Here is a 17084-nt window from a genome sequence, read left to right on the forward strand (position 1 = left end):
AAAAAATATTTTATTCAAAAAAAAAAAAAAAAGCCTTATATTTTCATAATGGCAGACTTTCTGCCAGTAATAAGGATGGGGGTGACCATTGGGGGGTGGGGGGGGGGAGAAAGCGCTGTTTGAGAGGGATCAGGGGGTGGGAAGTGTCAGGTGGGAGGGTAATCTCTACACTAAAGCTAAATTTAACCTTACAAGCTACCTGATTATCCCCTTCACTGCAGGGAATAATAAGTGTGGTGTGCAGCTGCAATTAGCAGCCTTCTAATTACCAAAAAGCAATTGCAAAGCCATATATGTATGCTATTTCTGAACAAAGGGGATCCCAGAGAAGCTTTTACAACCATTTGTGCTATGATTGCACAAACTGTTTGTAAATAATTTCAGTGAGAAACCTAAAGTTTGACGGTGAAATGGTGGCATGAAATATGCCAAAATGGGCCTAGATCAATACTTTGGGTTGTCTACTAAAAAATATATACAATATCTCACAAAAGTGAGTACACCCCTCACATGTTTCTAACTATTTTATTATACCTTTTCATGTGACAACACTGAAGAAATGACACTTTGCTACAATGTAAAGTAGTGAGTGTACAGCCTGTATAACAGTGTAAATTTGCTGTCCTCTCAAAATAATTCAACACACAGCCATTAATGTCTAAGCCGTTGGCAACAAAAGTGAGTACACCCCTAAGTGGAAATGTCCAAATTGGGCCCAATTAGTCATTTCCCCTCCCCGGTGTCATGTGACTCGTTAGTATTACAAGGTCTCAGGTGTGAATGGGGAGCAGGTGTGTTAAATTTGGTTTTATCGCTCTCACCCTCTCTCATACTGGTCACTGGAAGTTCAACATGGCACCTTATGGCAAAGAACTCTTGAGGATCTGAAAAAAAGAATTGTTGCTCTACATAAAGATGGCCTAGGCTATAAGAAGATTGTCAAGACCCTGAAACTGAGCTTCAGCATGGTGGGCAAGACCATACAGTGGTTTCACAGGACAGGTTCCACTCAGAACAGGCCTCGCCATGGTTGACCAAAGAAGTTGAGTGCATGTGCTCAGCGTCATATCCAGAGGTCTTTAGGAAATAGACGTGTGAGTGCTGCCAGCATTGCTGCAGTGATTGAAGGGGTGGCGGGGGTCAGCCTGTAAGTGCTCAGACCATACGCCGCACACTGCATGAAATTGGTGTGCATGGCTGTCGTCCCAGAAGGAAGCCTCTACTAAAGATGATGCACAAGAAAGCCCGCAAACAGTTTGCTGAAGACAAGCAGACTAAGGACATGGATTACTGGAACCATGTCCTGTGGTCCGATGAGACTAAGATAAACTTATTTGGCTCAGATGGTGTCAAGCGTGTGTGGCGGCAATCAGGCGAGGAGTACAAAAACAAGTGTGTCTTGCCTACAGTCAAGCATGGTGGTGGGAGTGTCATGGTCTGGGCCTGCATGAGTGCTGCCGGCACTGGGGAACTACAGTTCATTGAGGGAACCATAAATGCCAACATGTACTGTGACATACTGAAGCAGAGCATGATCCCCTTCCTTCGGAGACTGGGCCACAGGGCAGTATTCTAACATACCAACCTCAAACACAACTCCAAGATGACCACTGCCTTGCTAAAGAAGTTGAGGGTAAAGGTGATGGACTGGCCAAGCATGTCTCCAGACCTAAACCCTATTGAGCATCTGTGGGGCATCCTCAAACTCCATGCTCAAGAGGGTTAAGGCAGTGCTGGAAAATAATGGTGGCCACACAAAATATTGACACTTTGGGCCCAATTTGGACATATCCAATTAGGGGTGTACTCACTTTTGTTGCCAATGATTTAGACATTAATGGCTGTGTGATGAGTTATTTTGAGGGGACAGCAAATTTACACTGTTATCCAGGCTGTACACTCACTACTTTACATTGTAGCAAAGTGTCATTTCTTCAGTGTTGTCACATGAAAAGATATAATAAAATATTTACAAAAATGTGAGGGGTGTACTCACTTTTGTGAGATACTGGGGGATATCTATCAAAGCGTCAACTATGTTGCATTCGCCGGCATCAATACGCTCTCCTAACATCGCCAAACATTGTGGCCGCGGATCTCAATACGCTCTTCTTATTTATAAAAAAAAGCCGTCAAAAACATGAGCACCAAGTACGGGGCGATGAGCATCGGACTGTTGTTAACTAACAGTTATCAATCTTGCGTCTATTGGTGTTTTTCCCAACTTTATTTATACCATTTCACTGAACACTGCCACTATACTAAAATGTATAACCCCTATCCCGCCACAACATAAATAAACTTATTGGCCCATATCCCTCCGCTCCCTGACCACGCTGCAACATGAATAAAGTTATTAACCCGTATCCCGCCGTTCCACGACACCGCCACAACCTATATAAACCTATTAACCCCTAAGCCGTCAGCCCCCCACATTGCAAAAAACTAAATTAAGCTAATAACCCCTAAACCTAACAACCCCTTAGCGTTAAATTAAAATTACAACATCCCTATCTTCAAATAAATTAAAACTTGCCTGTAGAATTAAAATAAACTAATTTTAAACTATAAATTAACCTACCCTAACTATTATACTAAAATTACATTAAACTATCAACCTAACCCTACTAAAATTATTTAAATCTACAATTAAAGTGAAGGTCCATTTTGATGAATTAGTGCTTTAATTCATCAAAATTGACATTTCACTGTTTTCTTCAAAAACTTACCTTTTAATCCAGAATGCCACTCCAGCGATTCCCCTGGCCGTCGGAAGCCTCTGCAGACGTCAGAAATGACAAATCAGGCTTCCTCCAATCACAGCTTCCCCCCGGGGGAATCTTGGCCTGTTGCAACGCTGTGATTGGAGGAAGCCTGATTTGTCATTTTGGACCAGCGAAGACGGCATGCGACGGGCGGAGGAAGTGCTGGAGCGGCTGCCAGGATTAAAAGGTAAGGTTTTTGAAGAAAACAGTGAAAAGTCAATTTTTATGAATGAAAGTGCCCTTGTTTTTAATAGGTTTATTAAAAACCGGGCACTAATTCATCAAAATGGACCTTCACTTTAAACATTATTAAAAGTCCTAGATTACAAAAACAAACAAACACTAAATTACTAAAAATAGCAAACCAAATGATCAAAAATATTTTTTTTACACCTAATCTATAGCCCTATCAAAATAAAAAATCCCCCCCACCCCAAAATAAAAAAAAAACCCTAGCCTACAATAAACTACCAATGGCCCTTAGAAGGGCCTTTTGTGGGGTATTGCCCCAAAGATATCAGCTCTTTTACCTGTAAAAGAAATACAAACAACCCCCCAAATAAAATAACTATCTAAAATAACCTAAGCTACCCATTGCCCTGAAAAGGGCATTTGTATGGGCATTGCCCTAAATAAGGGCATTTAGCTCTTTCACTGCCCAGACCCTAATCTAAAAATAAAACCCTTAAAAAAAAAAACTAACACTAACCTCCGACTATCCACTTACAGTTCTAGAAGTCCCGCTTGAAGGATCCATCCAGCCGGAGAAGTAGTCATCCATGCGGCAAGAAGCCTTCATCCAGACGGCCTCTTCTGTCTTCATTCATCCGGAGTGGGTCCATCCTGAAGACATCCGGCGCGGAGCATCCTCTTCATATGGTCTCTGCCGCACACTGGATCTTGAATGCAAGTGACGCCATCAAAGATGGCGTCCCTTGCATACCTATTGGCTGAAAGATTTCATTCAGCCAATAGGAATTAGAGCTGCTAAAATCCTATTGGCTGTTCAAATCAGCCAATAGGATTTGAGCAGCTCTCATTCTATTGGCTGATTGGAACAGCCAATAGAATGAAAGCTCAAATCCTATTGGCTGATTGGAACAGCCAATAGGATTTTAGCAGCTCTTATTCCTATTGGCTGAATGAAATCTTTCAGCCAATAGGTATGCAAGGGACGCCATCTTTGATGGCGTCACTTGCATTCAAGTTCCAGTGTATGGCGGAGACCGTATGAAGAGGATGCTCCACGCCGAATGTCTTCAGGATGGACCCACCCGCACCGGATGGATGAAGATAGAAGATGCCGTCTGGATGAAGACTTCGTGCCGCCTGGATGAGGACTTTCCCGGCTGGATGAAGATAGAAGAGGCCGCCTGGATGAAGACTTCTTTCCGCATGGATGATGACTTCTCCGGCTGGATGGATCCTTCAAGCGGGACTTCAAGAACTAAGTGGATCGTCGGGGGTTAGTGTTAAGGTTTTATTTTTAGATTAGGGTCTGGGTAGTAAAAGGGCAATGGGTAGCTTAGGTTATTTTAGATAGTTATTTTATTTGGGTGGGTGGTGGGTTTTACTGTTGGGGGGTTGTTTGTATATTTTTTACAGGTAAAAGAGCTGATATCTTTGGGGCAATGCCCCACAAAATGAACTTTTAAGGGCCATTGGTAGTTTATTGTAGGCTAGGTTTTTTTTTTTATTTTGGGGTGCTTTTTTATTTTGATAGGGCTTTTAGATTAGGTGTAAAAAAAAAAAAAATATTTTTGATAATTTGGTTTGTTATTTTTAGTAATTTAGTGTTTGTTTTTTTGGTAACTTAGTGTTTGTTTTTGTATTTTAGGACATTGTAATAATGTTTAATAGTAGATTTAAATAATTTTAGTAGGGTTAGGTTTTTTAATATGTAATTTATTTAATTTAATTAGTAGTTTAATGTAATTTTAGTATAATAGTTAGGGTAGGTTAATAGTTTAAAATTAGTTTCTTTTAATTCTACAGGTAAGTTGTAATTTATTTGAAGATAGGGATGTTGTAATTTTAATTTAAAGTTAAGGGGTTGTTAGGTTTAGGGGTTAATAGCTTAATTTAGCTTTTGGAGATGTTGGGGGTTAATAGGTTTAGTTAGTGGTGGTGATGTTGAAGGCCAGAGGTTTAGGGGTTAATAAGTTTATTTAAGTTACAGCGGTGTCATGGAACGGCGGGATAGGGGTTAATAACTATTCATGTTGCGGCGGGGTAGGGGAGTGGCGGGATAGGGAGTTAATAACATTATGTAGGTGGCGGCAGATTAGGGGTGTTTAGACTCTGGGGTTTATGTTAGGGTGTTAGGTGTAAACGTAACTTGTTTCCTACCATATAAATCAATGGGGTATATTTCATCCTCTTGCAGCATCGAACATAAGCTTTCGGTGCTTTCATAATCCCATTGATTTCTATGGCATCCGTGGCCTCAAGGGTGGCGGATTGAAAACCAGGTACGATGCGTCGGAATAACCGCGAGCGTACCTGTTAAGTTTGATAAATGGGAAAAAGTGTCAAATAGAGCCGAAGGTGTATTAGGAACATCTGTAATGACGTAAGCATCGATCTGCGTCGGATGTTACGTCACAAATTTCAACATTTGCGGGTCTTGAGGCTTTGATAACTAGGTCGGATCAATCTCGCAACAATTATGATGCGGAATTCCGGCGTATTTTAGGTTGACAGCTTGATAGATAGGCCTCAAAGTATATAGTTTTGATAGGTAAATATGAAAAAGGATCTATTTCTGTTTAAATGTGGTGATAGCAAAAATGCTAAAAATGCTCTGGTCTTTTGGGAAAGTTTTAGTCTGAAATGCCCGGTCCTTAAAGGGTTAAGTAGACCTAAAACTGCTAAGCACAATTACAATATAATGATTACTACTAATCATGTGATTGGAATTCTTTCTCTGCCTGCAGATCATTAAAAAACTATTCTCCTATTTTAATAGATTAAAGCTCTTTTTCATATTGTGTGCCGCCATCTTGAAGCTTAAATAGTCTCACACCCTGTGACAGAAATAGAGCACTCTCACAGACCAGTGATGTCATCCACTTTTTTAGCACTCAGCATATAGAACAATGAAACTGCTGCTAAAATGTAAAGCTCCTGCTCTATATTGTTCACCCTAACCTGAAGTGCATTATACAGTTGTCATTAAGCCAGCAACCTCACTGATCTGTGAAGCACCGTGCTTCTGTCACAGGGTAGGAGAACACCTGTGATCTAGTAATACCATGCTTGCTGCAGACCTGACCTCCATTCAGCGACCTTTGGTAGCAGCCACTCAGTGACATTCTCTAATAGTCACAAGTGTTTTTGAATACTAGATCATCTTAATTTATTGCAGATCTGATGCTTGTTGTGATGTGAAGTAGATAATGTGAGATAGGTCATTGAAGTGCAGTGTTGTTCAATGCTTTAGTAATTCTTGCTTGGCTAGTGCTATTAGGCTAACCAAATATTTAAGGAAAGCAAAACCTACATGCTGTAAGTTCCACTCTTAGCTGCGTAGCATTCAATGGGCATCCCTCACAGGTAAAGGATGGATAAAACTGGCAAACTGAACTTTTTTTTCATTAACAATGAGTTCATATTCATGTTTAAATGTAAAGAAATTCACATAATTTAGGATGTATGGGTTTAGAAGTAATCAAACCAAATATCCTTTTCATTATAACCTTGTCCATAAGGCTCCTGATTGCCCATGACATAAAAAATAGACAATCACAGAGTTAAATTACTGCTGTGCTGAATGCTCACAGCAATGATTTAATCCCTTGATGGCCAGGAAAATACATATGCGATTAAGCAGTGTGCATGGAACACATGCATCTGCAATGCAATCCTTGCTTGCTCTCATTAGATTTACAGGTCTTGAATGCTGCTTGTGTCAGCACCATGTGAGTACTTAGTTTGGCAGCCATGAATTGGAGAGGCAATGCCACACATCTCTTCAGCTATAGTGTCAAGACATTTTACTATTATTAGGGTTTAGTTTCTTGGTGCTCTGGTGATTGGGTCTGAATCATTTTTTTAACTTTTTCCTAACAGCTAAGGGTTTGATCACTACTGTGTATGTTATTTGGAACCAAAAGTTAAAGCATAGTTGGATGCCATTTTCTAACAGCCATGGTTCTGTAGCCCCCAACATTTGAGCAAGTCGTGGGTAAATCACTGTTTAGTACATGTTATTGGCCCCAAGGCAGAACATGCTATGATCTGAGATGTCATCACAGAAATTTCATGTCTGAAAGAACAGGACACATGAGGGAACAGTTAGCACTTTTGCTTTGCAGTGCTGCTCCACAACAGGCTGTTCTCTTTAAACAGTGCTTTGCTCTGGCTGCATTGTGTACATTTTCCTTAACACAGTGCATTCACATCTAAGCACAGTTTGAAGAGAAAAGTCAAATACGGAGGGACCACTGCAAAGCAGCAGTGCATTGAATGATGACTGCCTCTTTTCAACTGCTGCAATATAATATATAAAACTTTAAAAAATTGCTTTATATTCCAGTTAATCAGTATATTGAGCTGGTGCTTTATTATAACTGCCTAATTTAAAGTTGTATTTAATATTAAAATTGACCTGTAGAAACATATTGACTCAAAAAATGTCATTGCAGAAAGTAAAAAAAAAGTTCTGCCTCTGGGGTTATTGGCAGTCACATTTGTGGTTTCTTAAAGGCAACCTAGGTGTTAAATCATTTGCATGGTTAAAAAGTCCTTGCTCTTTTATTTTGGACAAATTAGCTAAACTCATAATTTCTTTACAGGCATTTTGTGAGCTACTTGCTTTTCATCATTATGTATGAAAATAGTAGCAGATCAGACTCTTATATCTGCCTATTTTTGCTTTATTTTAGATATACGCTGCAATATATGACACACTTCTGTGATTAAAAGTAAAATGTATTGGACTGGATTATATCACAACTCCTAAGATTCACCATTGCAATGATGAGTAGTGTTTTGCCTGCAGTGACCGAGGAGCTCCTCAGAGAAATAAAACGGGTGTATGAAGAAACCTCACAAGGTATGCTGAGCTGCCATCTTTTGGCTTTAAGTAATAACTCATTATAGGGATGATTGATCAGTTCTGAAAAATAAAACACGATTGCTATATACATTCATTATTAAAGTGAAAGTAAACCCTAGCGTTTTACAAACGCTAGGATTTACTATTGAAACAAATAAAGGGGACTTTCATTCATGAAGTATAAGATACTTCATGTTGAAAGCTCCTTTATTTGATTCAATCGATCGCCGTGTTTACCTTGTACAGCAGCCCACTGCAAAAAATAAAATTTGGCTAAGAGGTGACGTTTTCACCTCTTAGCCAATAGCCGTGCAGTAAATCCGGCTTCCATGGGCGCCAAGCCAGATTTACCGCACGGCTATTGGCTAAGAGGTGAAAACGTCACCTCTTAGCCAAAAAATTTTTTTGCCATGGTCTGCTGTACAAGGTAAACACGTCGATCGATTGAATCAAATAAAGGAGCTTTCTACATGAAGTATCTTATACTTCATGAATGAAAGTCCCCTTTATTTGTTTCAATAGTAAATCCTAGCGTTTGTAAAACGCTAGAATTTACTTTCACTTTAATTTTCCCTGAATTTGCTATGAAATACCTCCTAACATTTGTGCTAATTTCACTTTCTCCAAGTGTTACCTGTCCTTTTTAAAGAGACTTTCTAACATACAAAAATGTTATATAATTAATTAGATTAGAACTCTGCAGACTTTTTTCTATATAGGGCCAGATAGTAAATATATATAAAAGTTTTGCTGGCCAAGAAGAATATTTGAGGATATTATGTAGGTCCTTCTATAAGAAGAAAGAATGTAAATTTCCACAAATTGTTTTTGACAATATTCATATTAAATGCCAGATAAATAAGCCACTCAGAAGTTTACAGCTGCAGCCTTGTTTTTATTTTTCATTTTTGTGAAGAGTTTCTGCTGCAATGTGATTCCTTTTTTTAAATTGTATAAAGTTTCTGCTTCCCTTTAGCTTATGATAAGATAAGTGCACCACATAGATCTTTGTCACAACTACCCAAGCAGCCATAGACAATAAATAAATGAATGAGAGTGGTTGTGCTCCGATAACATTTTATTTTTTATACTGAATTTTGAATTTCCTATGATTTCTTTTGGGCTCATGAAATATTCTTCAAGTATTTAACAATGTAAAAAGCATTCTGAGCTTGAGGACAACACAAAAACACGAGGTGGGCCTGATTTGGCCCCTGGGCCCCGCTTTGCCTACCCATGCATTCGATCATGCCATTGTTGAATTTGTGTCCCTTTATGTTTTTACAATCAGCTGACTTAGAATAACTCTTTAAAATATACAGGGGTATTGCAGATTTCAATTAAAAAATAATAATAAAGCCAAAGCAAACGTAAAACATGATTTGAAATTCAGTATTCACAATGCTGTCAATGACCCAAATTCTTAAAAAAATTAATTTTATTATAAGTAATTTTATAATTAACATACAGCTAGATTACAAGTTATGGCTGCTCGCTAATTTCGTGTACGTTATTTTCATAGCTCACCTTTCATAGCGCTGTTATTACAGGTTTGCAAAAAGCAGGCTTGCACGGGCGATATGGTGGTGTTGAGCTCCATGCTTCACCCAAATTCAAGCGCTGCTTTGACGTGCTCGTGTACGATTTTCCCATAGACATCAATGGGAAGAGCCGGCAAAAAAAAAGCCTAACACCTGCAATTGCGGAAATAAAAGCTCCGTAACGCAGCCCCATTGATGTCTATGGCGAAAGAAAAAGTTAGGTTTAAACCTAACACCCTAACATAAAAACCACGTCTAAACACCCCTAATCTGCCACCCCTAACATCGCCGCAACCTACATAATGTTATTAACCCCTAATCTGCCGCCCCGACATCGCCGCAACCTACATAAAACTATTAACCCCTAATCTGCCGCCCCCATGTCGCCACAACTATACTAAAGTAATTAACCCCTAAACCTCTGGCCTCCAACATCACTAACACTAAATACATATATTAACCCCTAAACCAAACCCTAACGTAACCCTAAGCCTAAGTCTAACCCTAACACCCCCTAACTTAAATATAATTAAAATCAATCTAAATAAAACTTACAATTATTACCTAAATAATACCTATTTTAAAACTAAATACATACTTACCTGTAAAATAAAACCTAAGCTAGCTACAATATAACTAATAGTTATATTGTAGCTATTTTAGGATTTATTTTTATTTCACAGGTAAGTTTGTATTTATTTTAACTAGGTAGACTAGTTAGTAAATGGTTATTAACTATTTACTAACTACCTAGCTAAAATAAATACAAAGTTACCTGTAAAATAAAACCTAACCTGTCCTACACTAAAAACTAACATTACAATAAAATAGTAAGAAAAACAGGAGAAATTGTATGCCCAGGCACAAACAAAATCCCATAGGGGGCGCTTCTTGTAAACTCAAAAAATTCTAAAGTAAACTATCAAAGAATATATACAAATTTAACCAAATTTAAACGATAAGTCCATATGATTCAAAAAAGGCAGCTCTCTGTCAAAGGATGGTCGGCTCCTGGTACTTGGCAATCTGAAGAGAAAAAACAGAGGCGCCACAATGGGCTAATACCACCAAAACATATGATTAATTGGTATATTAAGAAATATACTCACAAGAGTATTGCACCCAATGGTGCTATTTAGGCAGGCTGGAGCTTTGCAGTAGTCCAGCTCACTGTTAAAATCCAGCAGTCATGTCAAATCTGGAACATATCAGATGGTAGTCTCTTTACCTGTAAGAGAGCAAACAACCATAGCCCAATACCATATAGACAGGGGAAACAAGGTATAAGCGAAATGATTGCACTTACAGAATTTGAAGCACTTCCAGGTGCATTAAGAGCAGGCTGGGATTTCAAATCCTCCCAGCAGTCTGCACTTCATGGCTTGCTGGACACCTAGAAAGATAATGATGTGATATCCAAAGCAAAATGCAGAGTATAGTTTTGATAAACTCCACCAAACACAGCAAGTGTATATTATATTAAAAAAGTTTTATTAAAAAGCGACGCTTTTCTCAGCCTCTGCAGGGGCTGTTTCCTCAGGGAAACGTCATTCTACATTGACCATTGGAAGAAGAGGATGCTCCGCGCCAGATGTCTTGAAGATGGACCCGCTCCGCGCCGGATGGATGAAGATAGAAGATGCCGTCTGGATGAGGACTTCTGCCCGCTTGGATGAGGACTTCTGCCCGCTTGGATGAAGACTTCTGTTGGCTTCGATGAGGACTTCGGCCCGCTTGGATGAAGACTTCTGCTGCTTGGATGAAGACTTCTGCCGGCTTCGATGAGGACTTCTGCCGCTTGGATGAGGATGGATGTCCGGTCTTCGAAAACTGTAAGTGGATCGTCGGGGGTTAGTGTTAGATTTTTTTAAGGGTTTTTTGGGTGGGTTTTATTTTTAGCTTAGGGTTTTGTGCAGTAAAAGAGCTAAATGCCCTTTTAAGGGCTATGCCCATCCAAATGCCATTTTCAGGGCAATGGTTAGCTTAGGTTTATTTAGATAGGTTTTTATTTGGGGGGTTTGGTTGTGTGGGTGGTGGGTTTTACCGTTGGGGGGTTGTTAGTAAAAAAAAAAATTTACAGGTAAAATTGCTGATTTCTTTGGGGCAATGCCCCGCAAAAGGCCATTTTAAGGGCCATTGGCAGTTTAGTGTAGGCTAGGGTTTTCTTTATTGGGGGGGGGGGGCTTTTTTATTTTGATAGGGCTATTAGATTAGGAGTAATTCGTTTTTATTTTTCATAATTTCGTTTTTTATTTTGTGTAATTTAGTGTTTATTATTTTTTTTTTGTAATTTAGATAAATGTATTTGATTTAATTTATTTTATTGTAATGTTAGGTTTTAGCGTAAGGCAGGTTAGGTTTTATTTTACAGGTAACTTTGTATTTATTTTAAGTAGATAGCTAGTAAATAGTTAATAACTATTTACTAACTAGTCTACCTAGTTAAAATAAATACAAACTTACCTGTGAAATAGGTTATATTGTAGCTAGCTTAGGTTTTATTTTACAGGTAAGTATTTAGTTTTAAATAGAAATTATATACACTGTTGTTAGATAGGATTTTTTTTTTTGTTTGTGTTTTTTTATCGCTCCTCTCTTCCCTTTTTTTTTTTTTTTTTCACCACCTTTTCTTTTTTGTTTATTTTGGCACATTCGCTGATTTTGCATGTCTCTAGATAGATATTTTTAACAACACCCTTCCAAAATGCCTGCCAAATCTAAGGAAAAAAAAATTAATAAGGGGGCTGATATAAGTTCGGATTCCAGTGAAATATTGTCTATATCAAATGATAATCAGTCATTATTATTACAAATTAATAATCTTTTTTCACCACAATTTGACATAATTAAAAAAGAGTTAAGTGGAATCTCTAGTGAACTCAACACTCTTAATCAGGAAGTTAAACAATTCGCCACTAGGATGGCGGAAGCAGAGGATAGAATTTCTTCTTTAGAAGATATGGTTAACCAACAAGAAAACATCCTTTCTAAGCAACAGTCCATAATCCAAAATATGGAAGCTCGTCTGGAGGATCAAGAAGATCGCTCCAGACGTAATAACATAAGAATTGTAGGTATCCCTGAAACAGCGGAATATGATAACTTGATTGAATTTACCTCTCAAACATTACCCCAGGCTTTTGGGTTTCCCCCGCAAGCCCTACCCTTGTCCGTGGAAAGGGCACATAGGTTAGGACCAAAAAGAACTGTTGTTAATGGCCAAGCTAGAAACAGGACATGTATATTTAAATTACTTAAGTATCAGGATAAAGTTGAAATTTTGAGGCTTTATAGGAAATTTGATACTTTTACCATAAATTATAAAAAAAATCATGTTATTCCAAGATTTTTCTAACGAAACAGTCCAAAAAAGGAAAGCTATGTCCCCCATCTGCACGGTTATGATAAATAAGGGTATAAAAGCTCGTATGATCTACCCCGCTAAAATTATAGTAGACGACAATGGTAACAAGCTTACGTTTATTGAACCCTCTAAAGCAAGAGAATACAGTGATTCTAAATGATAACCAAGTGAGATAGGTACTCTCATACTAAAGTATTTATTTTTCAGGAATGTGTGTGAGTGTTGTGAATGTGAAGATTCGGATGTTAATTTTTTATTATTGGGTTTTTGTTTTTTTCCCTCTCTCAGTGCTTTGTCTTTGTATAGAATATTTGCAAGTTGGACTGAAATATTCATTGAAGATGATTTTGTGTATGGATCTCTATTTTATATTGATATTTGCAAGGTCCTCTGTATAGATTAGGGATCATAGTAGTATGTTATTGGGTAAGAATTGGATTGTTAGAAATTGGATCTTGCAATAGAAACACTAGGAAAGATAGAGATAGGTGGGATTGTAATCATCTTAAAATCTTGTTTATTATTTTATTATTCTAGAAGCATTAGGGAATTTTACGATTTTGTCTTGGAATGTGGGGGGTATTACTAATCCAATAAAACGTAAGATGATGATTAAAAAACTAGGTGCGTTGGAACCAAGTGTAGCATTTATACAGGAAACTTATTTAAAGGATACAGAAATCCCCAAACTGAGGTGTGGTTGGATAGGTGAGGTCCTCGCCACTCCATGTAGTGGCAGGAAATTAGGGGTTGCAATACTGTTTAATAAAAACCTATCATATCAAATTACACAGATGGAAATAGATCAGGGGGCTAGGTATATCCTTTTACAAGTACGAATAGAGGGGATAAGACTTGTCTTTTGCAATATTTACGCGCCGAATAATTTTTCTAAGGATTTCTGGGAAAAGTTGAAGAGTAAGCTACTACCTTTCATATCAGATAATCTCATGATAGGTGGTGATTTTAATCTCTCGTTTTGTCCTGAATTAGATAGATTTAAAAAAAAAAAACATAGCAGTATATAACAGTCAAGCTAAATACATCGTAAAATTTTGCCATCAGTTGAAACTAACTGATGTATGGAGACTCCAAAATCCAGACCTGCGTGTATTCACTTGTGAATCTAAAAAGTACAGGACATTTTCAAGAATAGATTATTTATTAGTTGCGGAAGCCCTCTCTTTGCAGAAGGTCAAGGCCACAATAGGCGATATAGCGATATCCGACCATGCGATTGTTTCACTATCGTTCCAATCTTTTGAGAATCAGGCGAAAAGGAATCTAACTATTATTTCTCCAACATAGGTGTGTCCGGTCCACGGCGTCATCCTTACTTGTGGGATATTCTCTTCCCCAACAGGAAATGGCAAAGAGCCCAGCAAAGCTGGTCACATGATCCCTCCTAGGCTCCGCCTTCCCCAGTCATTCTCTTTGCCGTTGTACAGGCAACATCTCCACGGAGATGGCTTAGAGTTTTTTGGTGTTTAACTGTAGTTTTTATTATTCAATCAAGAGTTTGTTATTTTAAAATAGTGCTGGTATGTACTATTTACTCTGAAACAGAAAAGAGATGAAGATTTCTGTTTGTAAGAGGAAAATGATTTTAGCAACCGTTACTAAAATCGATGGCTGTTTCCACACAGGACTGTTGAGAGGAATTAACTTCAGTTGGGGGAAACAGTGAGCAGACTTTTGCTGCTTGAGGTATGACACATTTCTAACAAGACGATGTAATGCTGGAAGCTGTCATTTTCCCTATGGGATCCGGTAAGCCATTTTTATTACATAAAGAAAAAAAGGGCTTCACAAGGGCTTTTAAGACTGTAGACATTTTCTGGGCTAAAACGATTTATATATAAGCATATTTTATACTTCATAGCCTTGAGGAATTATTTTAATCTTGGGAATTATGTAAAATAACCGGCAGGCACTGTATTGGACACCTTATTCTCTAGGGGCTTTCCCTAATCATAGGCAGAGTCTCATTTTCGCGCCTCTATTGCGCACTTGTTTTTGGGAAGCATGACATGCAGATGCATGTGTGAGGAGCTCTGATACATAGAAAAGACTTTCTGAAGGCGTCATTTGGTATCGTATTCCCCTTTGGGCTTGGTTGGGTCTCAGCAAAGCAGATACCAGGGACTGTAAAGGGGTTAAATATAAAAACGGCTCCGGTTCCGTTATTTTAAGGGTTAAAGCTTCCAAATTTGGTGTGCAATACTTTTAAGGCTTTAAGACACTGTGGTGAAATTTTGGTGAATTTTGAACAATTCCTTCATACTTTTTCACATTTGCAGTAATAAAGTGTGTTCAGTTTAAAATTTAAAGTGACAGTAACGGTTTTATTTTAAAACGTTTTTTGTACTTTGTTATCAAGTTTATGCCTGTTTAACATGTCTGAACTACCAGATAGACTGTGTTCTGTATGTGGGGAAGCCAAGGTTCCTTCTCATTTAAATAGATGTGATTTATGTGACACAAAATTTAGAGAAAATGATGCCCAAGATGATTCCTCAAGTGAGGGGAGTAAGCATGGTACTGCATCATCCCCTCCTTCGTCTACACCAGTCTTGCCCACACAGGAGGCCCCTAGTACATCTAGTGCGCCAATACTCCTTACTATGCAACAATTAACGGCTGTAATGGATAATTCTATCAAAAACATTTTAGCCAAAATGCCCACTTATCAACGAAAGCGCGACTGCTCTGTTTTAGAAAATACTGAAGAGCATGAGGACGCTGATGATATTGGTTCTGAAGTGCCCCTACACCAGTCTGAGGGGGCCAGGGAGGTTTTGTCTGAGGGAGAAATTTCAGATTCAGGGAAAATTTCTCAACAAGCTGAACCTGATGTGATTACATTTAAATTTAAATTGGAACATCTCCGCGCTCTGCTTAAGGAGGTGTTATCTACTCTGGATGATTGTGAGAATTTGGTCATTCCAGAGAAATTATGTAAAATGGACAAGTTCCTAGAGGTCCCGGGGCCCCCCGAAGCTTTTCCTATACCCAAGCGGGTGGCGGACATTGTAAATAAAGAATGGGAAAGGCCCGGTATACCTTTCGTCCCTCCCCCCATATTTAAGAAATTGTTTCCTATGGTCAACCCCAGAAAGGACTTATGGCAGACAGTCCCCAAGGTCGAGGGGGCGGTTTCTACTCTAAACAAACGCACCACTATACCCATAGAAGATAGTTGTGCTTTCAAAGATCCTATGGATAAAAAATTAGAGGGTTTGCTTAAAAAGATGTTTGTTCAGCAAGGTTACCTTCTACAACCAATTTCATGCATTGTTCCTGTCACTACAGCAGCGTGTTTCTGGTTCGATGAACTAGAAAAGGCGCTCAATAAAGATTCTTCTTATGAGGAGATTATGGACAGAATTCATGCTCTCAAATTGGCTAATTCTTTCACCTTAGACGCCACTTTGCAATTGGCTAGGTTAGCGGCGAAAAATTCTGGTTTTGCTATTGTGGCGCGCAGAGCGCTTTGGCTAAAATCTTGGTCAGCGGATGCGTCTTCCAAGAACAAATTGCTTAACATTCCTTTCAAGGGGAAAACGCTGTTTGGCCCTGACTTGAAAGAGATTATTTCCGATATCACTGGGGGCAAGGGCCACGCCCTTCCTCAGGATAGGTCTTTCAAGGCCAAAAATAAACCTAATTTCCGTCCCTTTCGCAGAAACGGACCAGCCCCAAGTGCTACGTCCTCTAAGCAAGAGGGTAATACTTCTCAAGCCAAGCCAGCCTGGAGGCCAATGCAAGGCTGGAACAAAGGTAAGCAGGCCAAGAAACCTGTCACTGCTACCAAGACAGCATGAGATGTTGGCCCCCGATCCGGGACCGGATCTGGTGGGGGGCAGACTCTCTCTCTTCGCTCAGGCTTGGGCAAGAGATGTTCTGGATCCTTGGGCGCTAGAAATAGTCTCCCAAGGTTATCTTCTGGAATTCAAGGGGCTTCCCCCAAGGGGGAGGTTCCACAGGTCTCAATTGTCTTCAGACCACATAAAAAGACAGGCATTCTTACATTGTGTAGAAGACCTGTTAAAAATGGGAGTGATTCATCCTGTTCCATTAGGAGAACTAGGGATGGGGTTCTACTCCAATCTGTTCGTAGTTCCCAAAAAAGAGGGAACATTCAGACCAATCTTAGATCTCAAGATCCTAAACAAGTTTCTCAAGGTTCCATCGTTCAAAATGGAAACCATTCGAACAATTCTTCCTTCCATCCAGGAAGGCCAATTCATGACCACGGTGGATTTAAAGGATGCGTATCTACATATTCCTATCCACAAGGAACATCATCGGTTCCTAAGGTTCGCATTTCTGGACAAGCATTACCAGTTTGTGGC

The 17084-nt window shown here is 39.0% G+C and overlaps 1 protein-coding gene across 1 annotated transcript in view; it reads left to right on the top strand.

Annotated features, from left to right (window-relative positions):
• ZSWIM7 (zinc finger SWIM-type containing 7) overlaps positions 1-17084 on the top strand; it is a 413683-nt gene that overhangs the window by 13282 nt on the left and 383317 nt on the right. The window contains exon 2 of the mRNA XM_053706119.1: positions 7652-7821. Within this exon, the coding sequence (XP_053562094.1) occupies positions 7743-7821 (79 nt within the window). The 5' untranslated portion in view covers positions 7652-7742. The remainder of the gene's footprint in view (positions 1-7651; positions 7822-17084) is intronic.

The sequence above is a fragment of the Bombina bombina genome, chromosome 3 (assembly GCF_027579735.1).
Source record: "Bombina bombina isolate aBomBom1 chromosome 3, aBomBom1.pri, whole genome shotgun sequence".
Taxonomy (NCBI): domain Eukaryota; kingdom Metazoa; phylum Chordata; class Amphibia; order Anura; family Bombinatoridae; genus Bombina; species Bombina bombina.